The sequence below is a fragment of the Macrosteles quadrilineatus genome, unplaced genomic scaffold (genome assembly GCF_028750875.1).
Source record: "Macrosteles quadrilineatus isolate MER2022 unplaced genomic scaffold, UCM_ALF_1.0 Scaffold_7__1_contigs__length_78375512, whole genome shotgun sequence".
Lineage (NCBI taxonomy): Eukaryota > Metazoa > Arthropoda > Insecta > Hemiptera > Cicadellidae > Macrosteles > Macrosteles quadrilineatus.
The window spans coordinates 40,577,490-40,601,819 of record NW_026542600.1 but is presented as its reverse complement, the minus strand read 5'-3'; the positions used below and the strand labels follow the sequence as shown (position 1 = coordinate 40,601,819).

Sequence of the window (24,330 nt, the reverse complement as noted above, 5' to 3'; positions counted from 1 at the left end):
ACATAATAAAAATGTAACAAAATTAAACAACAAATTCAACATTTAATACTCATAATTTTTGTCCGTCGAACATTCTTCATTAAAACTTTAATGTGATTATTAAACATCGTGAGGTTTAACATCGTGGTGTAACCTATAATACAACGTGACTATGTGCTATGTAGCTCCACAGTAGATGTGTCATGCACAGCTGACACTGTTTATTTACTCAGCCAAATGCAAACCTCAATTAAACCTTAGTTCTTATCTACCTAGAATCTAATATCAACGAATTATCTCCAAGTTTGATTCATATGTTTTCTCTTACAATGTTGTGACGAATTTAAATTATCTTCGCATTACACAGGCTTATCGTAACGTACCAACGTAAGTATTTAAAAGATTGTAACAGTGACAGGTTATTAACGTTAATATAAATTAACGTCAAAATTCATTAATTACTCTTTGTGGAAGGTTTAAGGTATTATTTTTAGGATTGTAATGATAGTACTATTTATCTATAATTGCGTTTAAAATTATTTACACTATTAATTATTTTTATTATTCATAGAAAGCATTGATATCTGCTGAGCCTCCAAATCTGAATTAAATCAATTTTCACTAATATATGCAATACATGGATTAAAAATCAAATATAAATAAACACAAGCAACCGTTATACTTATGTTGAATCTTTCGACAAAATAAAAAAATAAACTAAAAAACTAAAAAAATTACATAAATTAAAAATAAAATTTTAATGAACAAATAACGCCCATTTTATGGTTTTTTATTGGGTAATGTCTATTGGTGTGTAAAGGGGGTTTAAAGATTAAGATATATTTACATTTGGGATAAAATGGACTTTTTAAGTGTTTTGACTTCACCCTTAGCGTAGCGTATGAAAAGTCAATTTTATCCAACATAAAACAAATTATCCTTTGCAATTCTGAACTTTGATATGTTATGGTACAAAGTGACTATTTTCGACACAAGCTCAAGTTTAACGGAAAATGAACGAAGATCGCAGCGAAACTTTGAGCCCTTATGATGAACAATATTTTTTGTCATGTAATGCACAAATATTCTGGCTGACTGACTTTTTACGTACAAGTTTTCAAAATAACTTCCATGTTGTTTCCAGTATTGCTATCATAAATAAACAACTAATTGCTGACGTATTCAGTTATTTGGTCTGTAACTATTGACCATAGCTATCGCTATTAAGACTTTATATTGCTTTTAAAACATATTTTCAACCACTTTTCACTTCAAAGCAAGATTGGTATTTGGATTAACTTATAATTTAAATCAAAGGTTTGTATTTGATTGTTGTTGGTTAATTAGTTTTAAAAACGTGCATGTTAATCGTGACAAATACTCTGCAATAAACTAGTAATTTGCATTCCTAATGTTAAACTGTTCAATTGTAGGTGCACGCGAGATATTATGTTATTCTATTAAAGTTTTGTATTATTTTTTGTAACATCCGAAGAATGGTTGATTTATATTTTCAAAAATTACCGAACATTTATCTTAAAATCCAAAGAAAGTATCTTTCTGGATTTGATTTAAATAGATTCATTTTAATGAATTCCGCAGTTCACCTAAACACCACTCAAATGGTCAACCCATGTATTGATTGCTAAAGCTATCTGGGATCATCTTCGCCGTGTACATATTTTCCCCAAGAGGCGAATATAATATTATTTTTATCCTTCATGCTGATGATAAACTTTCTTTGATTTCTTGGAATGTTTGCGATATAAACTAATTTCCACTGTAATAAAATCCAAAGTAAACTAATCAAAATCCAGTCGACAAATATGAAACAACAACGTACAATCGATACAAAATCGATACTCGCTCGACAGTTCGATTACTTACAATCGAAGTTTACAAGAGAGAAAATGTACAGCATGTTTCATCATACCGCAGTACAAACTGATGTTTTCAATACATCCGTTGCTGATCTTAACCCTAGGGCAAAAAAGAATCGGTTGGAGTCGACAAGACAAACTGTACACTTTCATAGTAAATTTGTCCTCCTTGCAGAAAAAACTAGTCCTGGTAAACAAATACATTATCGTATTATTATTAACATTTGTTTGTGTGTTACCATCGTGTTAAATTGTATATTTCACTACAAATGTCTCCCTTTATCGAGATTCAGATCTAGTAAAACATGAAATTGTAGCAATATAACATGAATTTGTTATTTGTTATCGGATTAATATACATAACAGCAAAACAAAAAGGAAACAAGTTTTGGAGCTAATTTATATGGGCAAGCAAAGAAATGTATGTTTTGATTATCATTGCTTAGAGAGAGGTGCAGTATCACACGGGTAAAAGTGTCTGTTCCACCCTAGCTGGACCAAGAGTCCCGCCTACCCTACCTCAAACATCAATGTTTTAGAAAACTAAAACATAACGTTATTACCATATACGTTATTATATTATCATATCATATTATATTATATTATATTATATAATATAATATAATATAATATAATATAATATAATATAATATAATATAATATAATATAATATAATATAATATAATATAATATAATATAATATAATATAATATAATATTATATTATATTATAATATAATATAATATAATATATTATCATATCATATCATATCATATCATATCATATTATATTATATTATATTATATTATATTATATTATTATATATTATTAACATATACGTTAATTTATCGTAGATTTAAGGAAAACCTTGGTTTAAATTGCCAACACGAATAATAATTTAAAGTACTGCATCAAAAAAGGTAGTTGATCACAAATTAAATACACATTTCTAATATCACATTTCTTATTTGTCGATTACATCAAGGGGAGAATAGCTGATGGTTTGGACGTCCGCCCCTGGAACGTTATGTAACAGAACTATCGTCTTTACAGTTTTTAATTTCGACGTAAGGGAATCTATGGTTTTTTACCAACTGTTACCCGACGCGCGTTGCTGCGCTTAACAACTATTATTTTAAATGGCAATTCGTTGATCACGATAAATAATATAAAATAAATACCAAAAACAAAAGTAAAATATTTATTTTACTTTAATGCCAGTGGATAAACAATGTTTTTGTTTTTTCATTAGGTGTCTAAAATATATAAGTTGTTAGGCGTACCAACAAGTATATTTATTTTCCAAATTTATATTTTGCCTCAACATGGCGGATCACCTACACACACAATTGCCGATAGATAACACAACCATCTCTCTACCTTGGATGGTTCACGGAAGGTCCTGGGATCCTCTCCACCGGAAGTTCTAATTGTGGTCGTCTTGTCGGTTTCCCACCAGTTTTCCGCTACCGGAAAACTCCTCCAACCTTCGCGCTGGCGCGGGTTTTAACATGGTTAGTGGTTCCGAGGAAGAATTCAATTTTTAATGAACCAAATACAGGTAAACGTAAGCTTTATGACTACAATAATATAGCATTTTAAGGATTCTTACTTCCAAATAAATTGAAAAGGTCAAAAGTTCCAAATATATTTTACTTAAGAGCTACAGAACCAAACATTAATATAATAATACCTCATTTGCCTCGTCATGTAATCTAATTAATCAATTTGGATAGTGACGAGGTAAATAAGGAACCATTATTACATCAGTGGGTACAGTAATCCTGGGCCATCAACGTGGATTTAAATAGAAAAGAAACTGTCAAAGTTTAGATCCAATGAATTGTAAATCCAGACTTCAATTAATTCTTAAGTAAAACCACATAATGGTTGGTATTTTAAAATATACAGGGTGTCCCGCTACTCTCCATCAATATTTTAGGGCATTGTTCCTGGGTAAAAACATATCTAAATAGCATATTTAAATTGTCCGGAAGTCCTTAGTTACTCACACAGCCACCATTTTGTTTTTTCACTCATTAGTTTTTTTCTAAAAAATGGTTAAACGTACGAAATTTAAACTTAAAAGAAACATTCATGACAACTAGACAAAACTACGAAAACATTATGACAATTTTCCAAATTCATAATACAAAATGGGCCATTCACAATTTTGTTTCTTAAATAACTAAAAACCATTGATTTTACAAAAAATTGATTTAATGGCCGCCATTATGTTTTATGAATTTGGAAAATGTTCATAATATTTTTGTTGCTTTGTCTAGTTGTCCTAAATGTTTCCGCACAGTTTCAATTTCGTATGTTTATCCATACAAAAATCAAAAAGTGAAAATAACAAAATGGTGGGCTGTGTGAATAATTAAGGATTTCTGGACAATTTAAATATGATATTTATAAATATGTCTCTTACCCAGTAACAATGCCCTAAAATATTGGTAGACAGTTCCGGGACACACTGTAGATCTCCCAACACAAACAAATAATTTTGTGAACTTGAATGATATAGTGCATAAATTGAACATGAAATATTTAAATACGGTCGTATTTAAATTCCTCTATCCATTTACGTGATGACTATCGGATAAAGGTTCTTACATTTCATATGACTTATGTAGAACAATGTTTGAGGACACAACAGTGCACAGTACATGGTTCATAAAGAAGCAGATGTCATATGTGTATTAGTGGTCCGATATTTATTTTCTTCATGCCAATTGTTAAGTTTCACCAATACCTGTAAAATGATACCAAAGTAGACCATACTTTCCATTTGAAATTTTTTATCTAACCTCTACCGCCACTACCTCTAAGGGCAAAACTTTCAAAATTAACCATAATTATTGTAGCACCTCATATCTAAGAAGGTTGGTTAATCCGATTTAAAATATCTATTCTCAAATGGTAAAATGTCAAGGGGGGGGGGGGTTGCAAGTTACTTTTCAGCCACCCTATTAATAAAAAATAATTAACGAGAAAAATCTATAGCTGCTTTGCAATTTATTCATTGTGGCAATTTTTCCCCAATGGGAATGTTCCGTTGAGCTCCATGGTTTTGGCTTTAAATTCATTGATAAGATGGAAGCCAAATTTATGGACTCAACAGGTTGAGGGGATTTTAAAATTATTTATTAAGAAACTTTATTGGCTTTCAAAAAATGTCCCTATTTATATTCTTCATTTAGAGACTGGGGTAGAAAAAATATTGTTATTGTTATACCTTAATGTCAATCATTAATTAATACAATCTTTGTCGCTCCCGGCGAACAGATTAACAAGTTTTTGGCACAAGGTATTGTAAAAACGTAGCCTGGGCTTAAAAAAATGGAGGAATTTATATTGTAAAAAATAAACATAAACTTGCATTTTGAAAGTTAAAAATCCACGCGGGATCAGCTGATAAGAGTTGTTGAGTCGATACGGCGACCAAGCAAGCCTGGTTTCAAGCCGCACTGAAATGTCGTTATCACCACATTTATAGACTTGACTTAAATATGCCACCGGTCTTATCTTTAAGATATTATTAGTTAAAAAGAATTTAAAGCGTTTGATTTTCAAGGCATGAGCTGAGGCAATGCATCTAAATGATAAACCTTGGATTGTAAAACAAAAGTTCCATTGCTCTCTTTGTAATTTTCAAGAGAACGATAATATTTTTCCATTTAATAGGATGTCCGGTGTTTTCTCATATTAGAAAGAAGTATTTTTCTAAACACGAATTGGAGTGGGAAGAATTTTTTAGTTTCATGAATGGGAGGGATTGAATCGGTATTTAAAAGAGGCTTGGCATTTACGTGGGGATAGGTAAAAGAATTTAACTTATGAAATCTCTTGTAATTTTAATACTTAAGCTTAGAATTATTTTTGATAAAAACTCGGAGAATTTAAAGTAATTTAAAGCAATTTTAAGAATTTAAATCAATTTAAAGAATTTAAAGCAATTTTTGCTTTAAAGCTTGAACTGTTTAGGCAGCATCTGTGTGTTGTACATCGTTGAATAGACGCGACGGGTTTTGATTTGTTGTAAACTGTTTGTTAGAATGACGCGCTGTTACAGTAAGTTTGTTGTTATTACAAATTAAGTTTAATTCTGAGATAATGAGTTATGACTCAGAATGGACTTCTTCAGATTAAAATATCGTGAAACGTTTTTAAAACGCGTAATTACTATTCAAACATTAATTTTAATATTTTCAAAGCAAGATTAATTATATATTAAAATAAACTTAACTACATTAACATTTTTACTAGTAAAAATATAACAGATATTTTTGTGATAAAGTATACGCATAGTTTAATTATTACCCTCCATTATTTTATTTATAATTTGAATGGTACAGACACTCGTGCTTTTCAATTTAAAATAATCTCCAGAGAAACCCCTATTCGATATCGTAAAAAAATATTAAAATAAAGTCACAGTTGAGCTAAACCCACCGCAATACCGAAAATTAGCTCTAAACATTTATGTCGAATAATCAAAGGTTGCAACAATAAATAGTCTGTGCTCATCTCTCAGAGCATTATGTTTTCTTGATTAATTAACATGTATGCTTTATTTGCTGCATTCACATTATTTTAATTGCATTATTAAATTATACAAATATATAGACTGTGTTGTATATAGATTCCAAAAGCCCAAAGAAATATTATTCATAGCTCATGATTAAGTTCTGGGATAAAAGTATTGGGCTCAGAACTTTACCTTGTTATTGGGTAGTCACCTGAAACGTGACATCCCCGAGAATGTAAAGAAAACACACATGACAACTAAGCAACTAGGACCTCTGGTTGTTGATTAAATCAACATTTCTATAGATAGATACACTAGCTTACAACACTCAGACAACTACTTATAACCAGGCTTATCAATGCTAAACCTAATGACTATAATCAAACACTTTATAAATAATTATACTTATATACAGACGTATAGTATATATTTGGTAGCTGGTAATGTTGACAAAAATGACGTTTTCGAATAATAATAAAAACTCTAAAAGGTTCTATCATACTATTAAGGAAATGCTTTCTTGTAAATGGTTTTACCATTTTCCATACGCATTAACTTCATAGGAATTTTAATCAGGGGAAGGATATTTTACGGCACTTAAGAACGCACAAAGGACACCAAGGCTTTTCTTTTCTTAAAACTCCAACTTCTACCGACGGTCACTGAGACTATTAGTGTCCTGTGATCTAAAGACAATGTGAAGCACAGTTGGTAGCCGCAGTGATGGGATGGGTGGGCATTAATTGCGCCAACTGACCTTAGTCAGGTAGTCGGATATTCCTGAATTGCGCTAACTACTCCAGGAAGCCACCCGATATGCTCATTAACTGGGCCCCAAGTGCCAGCCCTCTTTGACTATTTGAATATGAGGTCTTGCACTGATTTCGACCAAAAGTTCCTTAATTGCGCTAAGCCCTCAAAGGGCCCAAAAAAATTTTCTTTAGTTGCGCCAGAGTCCAAGCCAGGTAGGGGTGAGTTGCCGGCAGAAGGAATGTCCTTGTTTACATGTCATCCTAACCTATCCTAACCTAACCCAGCTTAACCTAGCCTAACTTAACCTAACTTAACCTAACCAAACCCAACCTATCCTAACCTACTCAATTATACAGTCAACGAGGGCCGCCATTTCGTGCAGTATTGCACGTACTGAACGTATTGGGTTGCCCCTTGGAGTAGCGGGCGCGATTCAGGAATACCAGACTACCTGACTCAGGTCAGTGGGCGCTATTAATGCCCGCCCGAATATGAGTAGGTTATGTTAAGTTAGGTTAGGTTCGGTTAAGTTAAGTTAGGGTAGGTTAGGATGACACGTAAACAGCGACATCCCTTCTGTCGGCAACCTACCCGTACCTGGCTTGGGCTTAGCGCAATTAAGGCACATTTTTATGAACCTTCCAGGGCAGTTAAGGAACTCTTTGGCGCAGATAAGTTGAATTTCACTGTCATTGTTAATAATTGACGTGAACTAAATAAGGCTGTGGTTGCCGATTTTCGGTTCGACCAATGAAACTCTCTACAAAGCACGTTATGTTGCGGACTATTAATTTTTACAATTTTTATCTAACCACTAATTACCAAGCAAGTATTCCACAACATTTTCTGATTCTTTGTAAACCTCTGAGCAACATAGAAAAGATACTGTTGTGGTCCATATATGTAATTTGTTTGTCAAAAGTCGTGAGAAAAAGACTACGCAAACCATTTTTTTGTCCTAGGACGCTAGGCACGAGCCCGGAATTGTTTTTCACATTACTTCAGGCTAGACCTAGGGGTTGCGGCATTATCACTTTGATAAAATCCATTGGTGACATGGCGGCCGATTTGAACCCGGGACCTCAGGGATGAAGTCCCGCGCTCTAACTACTACACCAGCTCGCTCCCCACGCAAACCATTTAGAAAGTGGTGTTGTTCTTGGCTTCTCAAAAAAGACAAGTTTTCTCATGTGAGACTACTAAAGAGAGTTGAGAGATGAACCGAACGACTGGCGCAACTATTTGAGAAAGACAAAAGAAGACTCATATGGGGAGTTCTAAAACTTTACTCCTCTGATAAAGAATCAGGGTACAGTTATGCGAAAATCAGTAGATGATCGCAGCGATAAGTTAAAGCGCTGTCTACACGTTCCAACCTGTCGCTCCAATCTTCGATATCGTTGCCAATCATCGCAAAGAAAATAAAAAAAAACTCATAAACTGTCCAACCTTGATATATCGCAGCGATTTTCCGTCCACACGCTCCGATTATCGTAACGATTTGGTTGGTACCGATCAGATCGCCGCGATATATCGTAGCGTGTAGACGGGCCATTCTGTCTACTGTCACCACCCAATCTGCCTGAAAAGGTTACAATACAATCTCGGGGGTTAGACCATTTCCTAACCCCTCTTTGCAGATCTTGCGATTAGGAAGTTGTTCAGTTGGAGCCACTGTGTCAGTGGTACCTTAGACGGCTATCAAGCTATTACCTACCGTATGAACAGTAAATTAATTGTTGTACCGCGGGAACATAGTTAGTCTTGTTCTATTGTTAGCCGCTGCAAGGCTACGGGCGTCACTGGAAGTTCCCAATCAAGGTTTTGCAAGGTTCAGGTTCAGGTATGAAAGTATTTAAGCATGGATTCGTGTTTATAGCAAAATAAGAGTAAGCCTTATATGGGAAATGGACTGAGTATGCTTAAGCTATGTGTCATCTAGTGAGGAAGTACGATGAATGTGTGAAACAAATTTTATAAGGTTAACTATGCCGAAATATCCCCGCCGCAGCAAACCTGCAGACTATAAGAATTTCAACATGCCTAATTGGATTTTTACAAAAATATTTCCTTAAACATATCAGAACCATTTCATCTCTAAATACAAATACGTTAACGAAGCTCTAAATGATGGGTGTAGTAAATATTCGCCATTTTTATGTTTAGAGGGTGCACACACAAAAAAATCTATTTTTGAAAAATAAAAATAAAACCTGTACCACTATGTTTCTATCATCGATCTTGCTAGTTCGCGAACTCATGAAAGTTTGTCCAATCCTACACATTCATGCCAAAAATCACATGTACAAGGTGTTTTTGAAAACGCAAACCAAATAATTATAACTACCGTGGGACACATTTTAACAACAAACCCAGCGAAGGTGTCCTTTTTTTTTCTTTTTTTTTAATTCATTGCCAAACAGCTAATATAAAAATTGTTCAATTTGTCAATGAGGTTTAGTGTTATTGATAATGTATTGTAAATAAGGTGTAATGTTAGATTTTCGCATGCTCAGATAAACGCCAAGTTGATACTTATTCGCAATAAATTCCCAATACAACACTAAAACCCATATAAATGCAACAATGCTGGATGGTAATGAAATAAAGAATACAGGGAAACCGAAATATGAGCTTGTTTTGTCGTTGAAAGGTGTCTGGTGTCTTATGTTACTTGTAATTTGGGTTGCATAAAAACACCCTGTATAAAAACATTTGAACGGACATTTGTTTTTGGCCTCCGGAGACATCAAAACGAAAAAGTAAATCGGTCTCGGATTAGGGTCTCATCGTGCCACCTAGGGTAATAGTTTTTCCCCTATAGCAGAAATTAGCTTAAATTAGTATGAATTGAAAATTAATTCCGGCTTGTGTTTTGAAACTCGTGTGCGGAAGTTAAATAAAAACCGTGCGGAACAAGATAATTATTTTAAACCAAGGACACTTCATTGTCCGTTAAAAAAACTCAACGAAGCACCAACTCAACTAAAGCTGTAATGGACTGCAGAATATTTTAGGGTTTCTTAAAAGCAGATCATAGATTGTTTTCCTCCGATTGAGCCCTTTGAAGTACTAAACCCTCTAAACGAATCAGCTAGCATTGATTTTTTGAGGTTATAGATACAAACATAAAAATTAGGATACAAAATGGTAATGCACGAGTTTATAGCGTAAAACAGTTTTTAACCTGCTGTTACGAAGATTTAAATGTAACGCTAAAGCTCAAAAATCAATTTGTAAATAGAAAAAGTTTTATTATTTTTCCATTTCAAAAAATGTAAATAAAGATTGCTTGTTTGTTCTTTTTTATTTTATAAAAAAAAATTGTAAAATAAAATTACTAATTTGGAGCTACTTACTCTAAAAAAGAACCTGTAGAGGTGGTATTCTTCTTTGTAAATTAATATAGGTAATTTACCATGTAACAATTACATTTAAAATCATCCCTATTGCAGGAAATTTGCATACCGGTACTACGCGAACATTTGGTTGCCTTATTGAATTTGTTTGTCCATACTGATTTAAAACGTTTGAGTGATGCATAAACCCTCGTCTAATATGAATAAACACATGATAGGTCCTAAAATAGATAGCTTAAAATACAAAAATAATATTCAGGTCTTAGGATTACTAGTTTATAAATTGTGTCTCCATAATATAGTACTCTTAAAGAGCGTATTTCCTCAACTCGAATGGATGAGTTTTATAAATGAAGAAAATATACTAAATTTCCACCTCCTTTATATTATAATCTTACATGTAATTAAAATTTTCATAAGTAAAAATGCTGGATACCAGTTGCACTGCCAATGATCCGTTTTTTAGTTGCGACCAAGGCTTCAAACCTAATTAAATTTCAAGCTGTCTACAAAGTAAGTTAGTTGGAAAAAAATCCTCTACATCCCTTTGGTTGTGAAGTATCGTCTATACATTTAACGCTTAAACACGAAAACATTTATCAACTTATGGCATGTGTTTGTGTTACAGTATAGGAAAAACTAAAGTTTTGGTCATCATTGTTGTAAAAATATAATTTGTTCTTTGTTATTACTTCTTAGCGAATTTCCTTATAGGGTAGCTATTGCCGTAGGTCTCATTGTAAGACCTAGGCCCGGGGCCGATTTACTTTTTCATTTTGATGTCCCCAGAGGCCAAAAACACCATCCGTTAAAAATGTTATATATACAGTATGTGTGTCCGTGAACACGATAGCTCGAGTAATTTGTGTGCGATTTTGATTAAATTTGGCTTGAAGGTGTAGGGTGATACAAACTTGAATGAGTTCGCGAACCAGCATGATCGGACAATGGGAACGGGGTTTTATAGGGTAAAAAATGGGTTTTCTCATTATTGGCCCTCAAAATATATCATTTCCCGATTTCTCTCTAGAACACTTTGAAGAGTTTAAAAAAACAAATAATTTAGCACGCTTAAGTTTTTTTGTACGCTTATTGTTTACGAAGAAAATAAAAAAAAATGTACATTTATTTGTTATGGAGAACATTGTAAACTGTTGTAGTTTGCTTGATTATGGATATATTTTGATCAAACTTAGTAAATTTTTTATACTAAGCTATTAATATTCTACTAAAACACACTTTATTAGCTCCCTGTAGCAGCAAACCTAGGTACTCGTTAATCCTAATGTTATTTAAATAGAATGAATTTTCAATCAAATCAGGCAAATGGAAATTCGCTTAGCCTGCAGGTTTGCTGCGGCGGGGGTATCAATCGTACCCAATGTTTGAATTCCTTCAGTTTGTGTTGGTTAAAGTGCCACTGTTACTCGGGCCTTATCTACATCGTAATTATACCACGTGAGGCTTTTGTAGATTTTACAATAATTTGTCAAAATTTGTTTATTGTACAAACGGATAAAAGACATTTCAGGTTAAACACACAATCAAGAGGTAGATTTATCAACAACGTGCCTTATCATTAGCAAGCAGCTGATATCACTGGAACTGTTCCCGGATTGATTAATCGCATTTATAGCTGGCGCTGGTGCTTTACATGAAACAATCTACACCAGGACATAAAACCGATAACCAGAATAGCATTGTTCGTTAGGTAACCTTAAGTGGTTGATTCACTCAAGCCATTCTTGCGTTGAATCAGCTGTTTCATGACGATAGTTGCACCATTAGCGATATACTGTATAAGTGATGATGTTTTGTTCACAATCGATGTTGAGCTAAATACGTTCCGAATCTGCAAATAGTTGGTATAATTAACTTTGCTCGCCTTTGGGGTAGAACGGTATTTAACTGGATCTATATTTTTCGTTCTGGAAAGCTATTGACAGGTGTTACAACGATTTTTACTCAAATGTTTCTTTTCGTGATTTATTTTTCCAAACTGAAAGACTCTTAGTTTTGTGACGACAAACGTATCAGATACCCCTAATGCATTTACCCACTCTTGCTATGCAGATCAACCAATCCTACAATAAAAGTACCAATTCTAACCTAACCTAACCTAAACTAAACTAACCAACAAAACTGACCATTGGCCATTCATGTTTATAGTTAAATATTCTACCCCATAGTGGAAGCGGTTTAGTATATTTCTCTGTTTTTGATTAATTTTCGTCTACAGACAAAAAATATTTTTTTTTATTGTCTGTGGTTCCTTTCGTTGGCAGTGGGGCCAATTGTTATTCCAGTATCGAAAAGAATTTCAGGACGAAATTCAACTACCCAGGGAAGACAAGTAGGATTCCGCCAGAGGGGAAGCCTCTGGGTATCTTATATTCCTTGGATCCAAGTGCCACCAGTCGATCCCTATGCCCCATGGTCTTATGTAGTTGGACGTCAGGCACGTTGAGACCAAGTAGACTGGCGATGGTGATTACCAACGTGATTACAATAACAAAATATAAAAGTGGATGATTCTTGACTAAGAATGGCAAATTATTGATAAATGCGTCTGAATAATTACTACTTCAACTTAATTCTTATTTTTAACGATAGTAAACAGCCAGTTCCATACAGCAGCTGCAACATATTACCAAACTAGCCTGCAAACAACTTTTAAACATATTGACGTCTTCGTCTTCACAGTACTTATATTCTCCATTAAACGAACTGTCATTGTTAAATGGTAGACCTCCTAAATATATTGGTTTCACAGTCGCAAAACTTACTATTGTGTCCTCAAGGTAATTTACCGGTATAACCTCTAACGGTCACCAGTTGTTTCCTATAGTGCTATAGTGTACAGATCTGCAGTGGTGAAATGTAATTTTTCCTACAGTTACCTAACAATGTACATGTTCTCTCACTGATTTGAGAAAGCAAAGTGGCCAATTCGCTCACCAGTGAGACAATGTTAACATTGTCTCACTCTAATTACTTTGTCTCACTCCAGATTTGCAACGTGAAGGCACGAAATAGTGAGCGCGTAACATGCAGGCAACGTCGTATGCGCGCGAAATACGTTGGCAGCACTGGCTGTAAATCAGCTGGTCAGCTGTTGTACTGTTGTATTTGTCACTTCACATTAAATGTTATATTAAAAGTTCACTTCTGTGTAAAAATATGTTATGTTTGTTCATGTTTCTTCACAAATGTTTTTGTTTTATGGTAACTGTAGGAAAAGTATAATGTGCAACTCGAGTTCAAAGTACAATTGCCTCACTCGAGAAACCATTCCTCACTCGCCTACGGCTCGTGAGTAAGGATTTCTCTCGAGTGAGTCAATTGCTCACTTTTCTCACTAGTTGCACAAATAACTATTATGGACAGTTTCTATTATATTAGAACAGTTTTGAAAAACGTATACATACATGATGAAAACACTGAACACAGATAAAAATATGAGTAAAATATTGAAACCTGTGTGAACTTAAAAAAAAAAACTAAAAGATTGTTCTAACAATAGCACAGAGACCATCTCATCATGAAATTGTAATAATGTAATTTGAAATTGGCCAAAACGCCAAGGTTTATTGATATTAAAATTATCTTTTGGTTAAATACACTCATGAGGGAAACACATAGATTTTTGTTCGTTTACTTGGTTTAATCAATTTCGATCCTTTAATGTAGTAAACAATCAGGCCACTTAATTAAAATTTGAGATTTGAGAGCATTGGGTTTTTAGGGTTGATTTTATTCTTTTTTCAGAAAAAGGCACATGTGGGAGTATATATATATATTTTTCTTATACTTGTAATAGGCAAATACCACTGACTGATGGATGATTACTATATTTCACAATTTATGAGACCTAGAATTATCAAACTTGGTACAGGGAGTCCCTGTAGGCCTATGGTGTATATGTGCAATAAGACGGTGTTTTACAATATTCTAAATTTAAGGAGGGTTTAGGGGGGGCGGGGAGCTATTTCTGATGAAATTCGACTATGTAAGCCTTTATATTTTGGTCCGTATAAGCTGAGTTTGAATCTTAAATCTGATTGAGAATCGTTAGTTCGGAATTAAACTATCTACAACTTTTGTATTTAAATTTATTTTCTATCTCAAACGGGTTTTAAGTGAAACCAATTTGAATTCAAAACGGTGAAAATTGGCTTTTCCTTTGTTTGCGCCTCAAAACAAGGAACATTCAACCACGATTACCAAACTTACTATTTAATTAAAAATCAGTATGTTTTACGTTATAAAAGTAAATAAATTAATAAAAGCCTGTTAAAACTTTGTTTACAAGAGCTTAAAGTACGCACATTATTACATTTGTTGAGTTATTTCTTATGCTATTGCCCCATTACGTACCGAATATTACCCGTTTGTTTCATAAAGACTGCAAATAAAACATGTGTTTTATCATAGGATATTTAGATCATCAGATGTAAACAAATATTGTTATTGTTGTTACAGACTTCTTACAAAAGACGTGTTTAAATAAAATGTTATTAATTTAGTTCATTCCTAATTATTATTGTCACGAAAACTATCGACGTTCGTGATACACCGTTTAACCTAAAAAAACTGTAAATTTTATATTCTAACCCTTTATTTTGGTATTAGCTGTTACCATAAGCCAAACTGTTGTAAAATGGTAATATTTTTCAAAGTAAATAAAGGGATACATTATATAAAACCCGCATAAACCTACTCAGGCAATTCTCAACAGATTTTGACAAAGTTATCATAATAACAGCTGAACACATTTTTGCCCATGTCAAAACAAACTATTCTATTGATTTATTTTCACAATAAATTATGTGTTGCGGATGTTTTCTACAGTCACTTCTAAAACGTATACCGTAATAATGTAAAATAAAGCAAAAGGTCACGAGTTCAGTGAGTTAGTGGTAGAAGAACTCAAAGCTATATCAGGCGTAGCCGGTTAACAGCTTGTATAGCCTATATAACAAACAAACACAAACAATTAACAAACAAATTTTAAAAATCAAACAAAATAAAAAATACCCCCGCCGCAGCAAACCTGCAGACTAAGCGAATTTCCATTTGCCTGATTGGATTTACGCTAAAATGTCTCCTTAAAAATATCACATTTATTCCATATTTAAATAAACATTAGTTTAACGAGTACTTAGGTTTGCTGCAACAAGGAGGGTAAAAAGGTGTTTTTTTGTAAAATGTTAATAGTTTAGTATGAAATGAATGCATTTTCCAAATTTGATCAAAATATGATCATAAACAAGCAAACTACAACAGTTTACTTATTCTCCATAAGAATAACATGGGAATTTTAAATTTACAGTTTTTTGGAATTTTATCCGTAACCAATAGGCGCATAATAACGCTTCAATATACTAAATTATTTGTTTTTTCAAGCTCTACAAAATGGTTTGGAAAGAAAATGCTAAATTTTACGTTTTTAGGGTCAAAAATGGGAAAACCAATTTTTGTCCCAAAAAGCCCTGTTCCCATAGTCCGATCATGCTGGTTCACGAACTCGTTTGAATAAACGTAGGTTTACATGTTTGTACCAAATTTAATCAAAATCGGATGGTTTTTGCTCGAGTTATCGCGCTAACGGACACACACACACACACATATATATAGGTGAATTTGAACGAATGGTGTTTTTGGTCTCTAGGGACCTTAAAACGAAAAAGTAAATCGGTCCCGGGTCCAGGTCTTACCATGAGTACTACGGTAATAGCTTATTCCCTATAAGGGAAATTCGCTAAAAACTAATAACTTGAATAAAAAAAAAACTCCCATAATAGCGTAAAATATCAATTAAAATAGTAAGTTAAGATAGGCTAACTTCATTCCTTGTATTAAATGATACTTAAAAATATTATTGTTAGTTTTCAATGCATACTTAAAATTACGAATAATCGTGTACTCGATGGTAATAACCTCAAATAAACGTAGAGGGCCACATTACTTGTAACCTACTATTTATCCCTGATTCGTGGTGGTTAAATATTATTGGTATCATTATTATCTTGTTATTTAACACCTCAATTTATTTACTCAATGTACACCCAATAACATAGGCTGAGGATTTACCCGTTGATTGTTTAACTCATCAGCTGTTTTAATTGTTAACATTTTGTCTGTGCTAACTTAGTTACCATCTATTTCCCACTGAAGTGGAAAGTGAACGTTAAACATGCAAAAACAAAGGTTATCATTGAGTTCGTTGAAGTAGAAAGTTATTAGTAGAGATAACAGCTAATTACTGAACATCGGATAAAGGTAACAACTGTTGTTTACAAATCGAAGGCTACTGATTAAGTAATTTTCATTTGGGTCTGACAGTTTCGGACCTAACTTGCATGTAAACCAAGGATAACCCAGATGATGAGCACAATTCTGAGAATCGCGCCTCCACTTTCAAGCCCAGAACCGCTCTTCCCATTGTACTGGTGTGAACTGCTCACAAAACCTTCTAATGAGTAAATATAATAAACCTCCAATGTCTTACCCTCCATTCTAATTACGCTATTGATGATAAATGTACTTGTAATTTGTAGGAAGTGCGGTAAGAAGTAATTACAGAAAATTAAGTAAGTACAAATAGATGATATGGTTGTGTAGAAGATTGATTACTCACCCAACGTGGTATGAAACCAAAAAAAAGAAAGTCCATTGAAACTACTGTAGACAAACATTAGTATCATAATTGACTACAAAAATTGAGTGTCATCTTCTTTGGTCAATGGCCACCATAGAATAAATAAATGGATGATTTAGTCAGTCACACAAATTAGCTTATTCGATTCATTTCAATCAGCTGTGTTGGTTCAAAATTGTATAAGCTGTCAAAACTAACAAAATTAATTAAGTTCTAATTTTCGTACTTTGCTTCCGTAGACTAAATCAGTGATTTAATTATTCTATAAAATTTAACATACAATTTTTATATGATCCGATTTTTACTAATAGTCAGGTTGGGTAACAGGAAAATATTTCAGTTCTGGCAGAGAGGCTGCAATTTTAGGTGGTTATAGTATACAAGTTTTTGAACCTAAAACCGCCCAGACCCCAATTTTTAAGGACCTCGGTCGTCCGTAATGACGTCATCAAAATGGCGGCCGTAAGAGGATGCTGGGTCCCCATGAATTGGCTATAACGACCGAATGCCTGAACCGATTTTCATGAAATTTGGCACACAAGTGCTTTAATATATTATGTCGGCCTGGGTTGAAAATGGTCAAGTTTCATCAAGTCATTTCAAAATGGCGGCCATTCAAATCTAAAAAAATTATGAGGAAAATAATTGTGAATTGTTTTATACAGGGTGAGTTTTCAATTAGTTCCTCCCTACTTTTTTATACATTTCTTAAGATATCAACTCCGAACCACGTCAGATAATTGTAGAGTAGCGATTACTTCATTTCGACTAGTTTTTATTTTATCCGTTTTTTGTTATCATGCTTTCTTGATAAAATATAACAATTATTTTGATTTAAAATGTCAATATTTCAAAAACCAAACATGACAATGAAAAACGGATTGCGGCATTGAATTCAACATAACAAAGTAGTTCAAAATGATGGGTCACAACACCACCTTCATATTTAAAATAATTTATCACATTTCAAAATGGCGGATCCAAGATGGCGGCTGAAAAAAATACATCCGTCATAACCGAGTGAAAATAGGTCAACAATGAATGGTGGTTTTCTTATCTTTAACTAGCACTATTTTGAGATTATGGCCTTAGTTTGTAAATGCACAATGTTATAATGGACTAAAAATAAAGTTATAAAAAGTTCTCATAACTTTAGAATGGGTCAATATTTTTTTAAACAGATTGCAGCATCGTATTCAGCGTAAAGGTTTTGTTTGAAACGGTGGGTCACAACCCTATCTTTATATATGAAAAAATAGCTTTGTAACCAAAATGGCGGATCCAAGATGGCGGCCAAAAATGTAAACCCAGTCAAACTGAAGTACTTGCTACTCTACAATGATCTGACATGGTTCAAAGTTGATATCTTAAGAAATGTATAAAAAAGTAGGGAGGAACTCTTTTAAAACTCACACTGTATAAAACAATTCACAATTATTTTCCTCATAATTTTTTTTAGTTTTGAACAGCCACCATTTTGAAATGACTTGATGAAACTTGACCATTTTCAACCCAGGCCGGGAAAATGTATTCAAGCACTTGTGTGCCAAATTTCATGAAAATCGGTTCAGGTATTCGTTTGTTATAGCCAATTCATGGGGACCCAGCATCCTCTTACGGCCGCCATTTTAATGACGTCATTACGGACGACCGAGGTCCTTAAAAATTGGGGTCTGGGCGGTTTTAGGTTCAGAAACTTGTATACTATAACCACCTAAAATTGCAGCCTATATGCAGCTATACGACCCCACTATAAGTAAAATTATTGTAACACAAATAGTGGTGCAATCTTGCGAACTATTGTAATACTTTATTTGAGCTTTTGGTATGTTCAAGGGCCGGGACTTACGGGACATGACTATAGGAATAACCTTGAGTCCCTAGTCGACATACGCAATACTCCGCTACCAGAGCTTGAGCGACCACAATGTAGACATCAGTTTGTCAACAAGATGTCTCAAGGGCGGTCCTAGACATATATTTTGGGGGGGGGGGTCACCGGGGGGCCTGGGGGGTATCGAATACCCTCCAGCAAAGGAGGGGGGTCCGGGGGAAAAATTTGGAAATAACATGCTAAAACAAGTGGTTTTGAAGCTATTTTGGGGGCCTAGTTTAATGTGTTCAAGCTTCCCAGTTTATTTAAAGGTCAAAGAAATGTCTACTACAACTTATCGGTCTCATTCCGGTTCCTCGACGCTGCCACTCCAGTGCTTCCAGTCCACGACTGCCCCTAACTCTACCTCTTCCCTACTCTCCTACACGACTAAAGTGGATTGAACCGGTTGATAGCGGCTCAGCTGTGACGCAAGCGTCATAAACTCCCCGGCTTGAAGAAAACTTTTTTGATAAGGTGGGAAGGTAGGGTTTCAGGTGGTGCCACCCCTGGTGGTCGCGCCAGACTTTGGGCACTCGGTGACAGTGGTGGTGCCGTTTGAGTTCGCCTTCTCCAGCGTGTCGCGGCATGGCTCCGTGGTGCTCATGGACATTCCAGCGGCGGGCCAGAGCGACGGTCACCACTGTACTTCTGAGAGCTTTGGTGCTTTTCGGATGTCTGAGTTGTGTTTATGTATTCCTTAATGCAACATTGACTGTGTCTTGATAATACACAAATCACAAATCTGTCGCTGTCCTCCTACTGCGACAGATCTGACCAGTTCCGTAGCAGAGAAGACTTGTAGGCAACTACTTATAATTTTTGCCTATGTTTCCCAGTTGTGCACATGTGTACTACCCCAGTGAGACGATACACTGCATCTAACTGGCTGGGTAGCTGTGATGTTATAGTACTCCCTAACAATTAAAAGGTTGCTGGATTGATCCTGAGTCAGTAGCTTTTTGATGGTTTGAAACTGGGTTTAGCTGTTCCTGACCATTGGGCGTTGAATAAATGGTCCTGTCTTGTAAAACAGCTGATCTTAGTTTGTAACAAACTACACGTGTCTACTGGGTCTTATAGCTCTTTGCAACAATATGGTGTTGCTATATCAACACTACAACAATCTATTTAAAAATTACCTGCTTCAGAACCCACACTTTAGTAATTTTATCATCAATATTTAAATCATTGATGGCGATTTCTTGATTATCAAGAACACCTTTGAAATCCCTTCGGATTGGATTGCAATTATCAATAATGATATGATTGTGCTTGTACAATTGACAAAAGTCTAAATCCGTCGTCCTCTTGAGATTCTTGCTACAAGGTTATGCAATGTTACAGGGGAGGATGTGGTTGAGACAGAGCCTATTGTGGAGCAGAGCAAGAACATGACCATCAGGATGGGCAAAGACACGACCATACAATGTCGCATCACTTCTCCTCACCTTACCATCACCTCCTGCGTGTGGCTGTGGGAGTTTGCCCAGAGAGATCGCACACCTACTGTGGTCGCCAACTTTCCTGGTCACGGTGCCAACTCCGCAGACTGCTCTATCAACCTGGTCAAGGTGTCCATGATCCAGACTGGTTGGTGGACCTGCCGAGCTCAGACTTCCAATTCTACCATTTTACACTCTGAACCTATCTTCCTTCAGATATTTGAAGGTATTCAAAATTAGTCATATTTTGTAACTATAGATTTTAACATTATTTTAAGCTTCAGTGTTGAGAATGGTAAAAATATATGTATCGGATGCACAAACTTGAGTAGACACTCGAGCAACCCTCCCTCAGTCAGTATTTTCATAAAGTAATCACACCCCCTTGTAGATCTATAATCCTTGTGGATCAGCTGATAGTTAGCCTACATAAAAATAATGTCACTGTTTATATTGTTTTAGATTATTACTCTTCTTCCAAAATTTAACATTTCAATTGTAATGTTTCTTCCTCTAAAGATCAGAATACCATTGAGTCTTATTGAACAGAGGTCAAGCTAAAAGATTTGCATAATTTTTTAGTGTAGACATAATCTTTGTAGCTGTCCTAAAAACCTAATAGTAATCATTGCACAGGACCTGAAATCAAATTTGAGGTGAAACCAGTGAACAGAACATTCTCCCTGGGAGGACCAGCGGTGTTAGACTGCAAGACTACCATTCCAGTGAAGACATGTGCCTGGAGCTTCCAGCAGACAGGGCAGACAGAGCCTATAGTATTGACCGAGAAACCTCCGAAGAACGAGAAGGAATGTTCTCTGACCCTTGACAATGTCGGTTACGAGCAGGGTGGAGCGTGGCGTTGTGGAGCGAGAACTGACGACGGTGACTCATACACCTACACTGAGACTGCTTACATCCAGGTGGAGCACAAAGAAGGTGAGAAGCAGTACACTTGGCCCTTCTATAGCTAGCACCTCTATAGCAGCTAACACCTTATTAGTTGCTGGCACCTCCATAGTTGCTGGCACCTCCTTCCCTATGTTGCCTAGCACACTCCATGTCGTTAAGATACCTAGAAATCAAACTCTCGTCCATACTAAAAATAGTCTTGACAATCAGAAGTTAATTAAAATTAAGTGTATTAGTTATTACCTATTTTGGTCACCTGCGTTCTTGAGCTATTAGTTTCTTTACACCCTATGTACAGCTTGCTTGGCTTCTTCGGTGGGTTCTCTCATCATATCTTCTATATCACTAATACTAGTATGTATTAGTGAGTATTAGTGAGTATATATTAACACACATCACTGGTATTGCTGTTGAGCTGTACAAGGATAGACTGAAGGTAAGAGCTTTAAGGTATAACACTGTATAGTATAACACTGGATAGATACTTTGATCCTTGCGATGTTACCAGTTTGTTGGTGTGTTTCTCATTCGACCTGGCCACAACACCACTAAAATGGGGGTTTTAGAAGGAAAATATACTAGCTTTTGTGCATTATCTAATTAGTTGATGGTCATGTGTGTGTTCCATGTAGAGGCGTTCCCGGTGGAGTTCACAGAGGAACCCGCAGACACCGAGATGATGGTTGGCTCCAGTGGAAGGCTGCACTGTAAGGTCCGAGAGGAGGCACATATAGAAGACTGTCGCTGGTACTGGACCCCAGTGGGACGCAACCCCGCCTGGACAGTCCTCATGAGAGAGTTCCTCCCTGTCAACAACGACTGCTCTGTAGAGTTTGCGAATGTCACCGCAGATCCGGAGGGCCTGTGGTCCTGTCACGTCAAACCCATTCACTCGACCAAGTTCAAGAGCTCCAAGGCTGCTAAGCTCACTGTTAGAGGAGGTTAGTTGCGAGATTCCTTGGATGAATTTTTTTAACACTTACATTTATCTGCCATAGTTCGTTAAGGTCTTAAACTTTTTTAACAAGTTATGATGATTATAAAACATCTGTAACCTATGGTAAATTTGTCATGGAACAACCTTTTTCTTTTGTGTATTAGGCTTATTTAAAATTACAAGATTTACTGCTAGAGCCTCGAGGAATAACATAAAATTATTTATGTCATACATTACGTAAAAAAATGTTAATATTTAAAATCCTTTCGAAAATATTTCCCATCCCTTCTTTAACAACAGTGTTAATCAACATTTTAATAAAACTCTTGCTTCTTAATACTTATTCGGCTCTGCTATTATTTATGTGGAACAAAACTAGATATGTGTTCACCAAAGAAATGGCCAGGTTTTCTTTAATTCAAGTAGTAGGAATGAAACTAAACAACTTTTAAACTTATACAGTGTGTTTTGGAAATTGATTTAAGCAATTTTAATAATGCTCAATAATAATCTATGTTGAATCATGTAACACATTGATTTTTTAGTGCCAATGTTTTCACATATTGTTTGGTTGTAGCTACCCATATTCAAATATTAGGTGTTTGCTAGTAAACCAATTGGAAAGATTACTTCACCAAAAGGTCTCTAAAACTTACTATATTTTTGACAATGTTGTTTGTTTTTTTTTTGTAATATATTTGTACCTTGTGATTGGCAGAGATGGATGTGTCCCAACTCACCAGGGAGATGTTGGTGGCAGAAGGAGAGCCTCTGGTACTGAGCTGCAGAGCTGAGGAAGCAGTCAAGACTTGCCGATGGATGAAGAAGCCGATGTTTGAGACGGAGTTGAGCCATTGGTCAGTCGTGGACACCTTCCCCTCCAACATCAATGACACTCGAGACTGTTCTCTGCACATCCCTCATGCTAGAGCTGATCACCAGGGACTGTGGCTCTGCGGTGTTCGACTGCAGGATGACCAACCCTTCAAGGACGCCATGCCTGCAGTGCTCACAGTCAAGCCACCTAGTGAGTGAGCAGAAATACGAGAATACTTGAATTCTTCTTCTTGATAGATCATCCATCGTATATTGTGTAGTAAATTTAAAATCTACTCATTATTGTGGCTTGTCTCTAAACTGGTAGGACAAATCTATGTAGTGGATCTATGTAGTGGTTATGTAGTGGACTTTATTTTGTCCCAGTCCGAAATTAGTTGCTCCGAAGATTTTAATGCTGTTTGCTTTATGATCAACAGATGCCATTGTCAAGAATTTCACATTACAAAGATGTGAAAGTTGGTTGCTTACATCTCCAAGGGGTTCCCGTACACACAAGAACACAGGGACACGCACTATCCAAATTATGAAACTAAACTATTCTATTATTACTCCATACAAACATATACTTGACACATAAAAAATTGCATGGTGGATCGACGTATTTGATCTAATTGGAAGCACATCCTCAAGTTCTCGTAGGGAGTACCTATGCCATTCAGGATTCTGCAACCATCATCAAAAGATCAATTTGATTTTTCAGTAGAGCGGAAGAATGAAGAATATTTTATAGGAGCTCCAGATTTCTCATAATAGAAATCCATCCTCTAGGTTTTACCAGTTATTAGATTGACAAATGATTAAAATGTAAATAGGAATGGGAATATCAATTATTTGGTCAACAAAATTAGTTCAGGCTTGGTTCTTTATATCAATGCTTGTCTTTGTAACAAAACTTGATTGAATATAACTTACTGCTACCTTTTGAGGAATCCCATATTGGCGATGGAATGGACATTTGGTGGAACAGCGACAAAAGAGATAATACACTTATATATTACAAAAACAGGCAAGGCTATTTTAAATAGGAGGAAATTTTAAATCTATGGGCTGTATTAAAGTCAGGGATAAAAATTGTTACAGTGTGCGTGTTGGAAATTTTTCAATGTTGATAACAGAGATATTCAAATGTAATATAGTGGGGAAAATATGACTGTAAAAAT

General features: G+C 35.1%; 1 protein-coding gene across 1 annotated transcript in view; it reads left to right on the top strand.

Moving 5' to 3' along the window:
- LOC128999139 (uncharacterized) overlaps window positions 1-24,330 on the top strand; it is a 32,354-nt gene that overhangs the window by 896 nt on the left and 7,128 nt on the right. Inside the window, exons 2-5 of the mRNA XM_054425513.1 lie at window positions 20,384-20,707; window positions 21,118-21,420; window positions 22,026-22,334; window positions 23,049-23,357. Of these exons, the coding sequence (XP_054281488.1) occupies window positions 20,384-20,707; window positions 21,118-21,420; window positions 22,026-22,334; window positions 23,049-23,357 (1,245 nt within the window). The remainder of the gene's footprint in view (window positions 1-20,383; window positions 20,708-21,117; window positions 21,421-22,025; window positions 22,335-23,048; window positions 23,358-24,330) is intronic.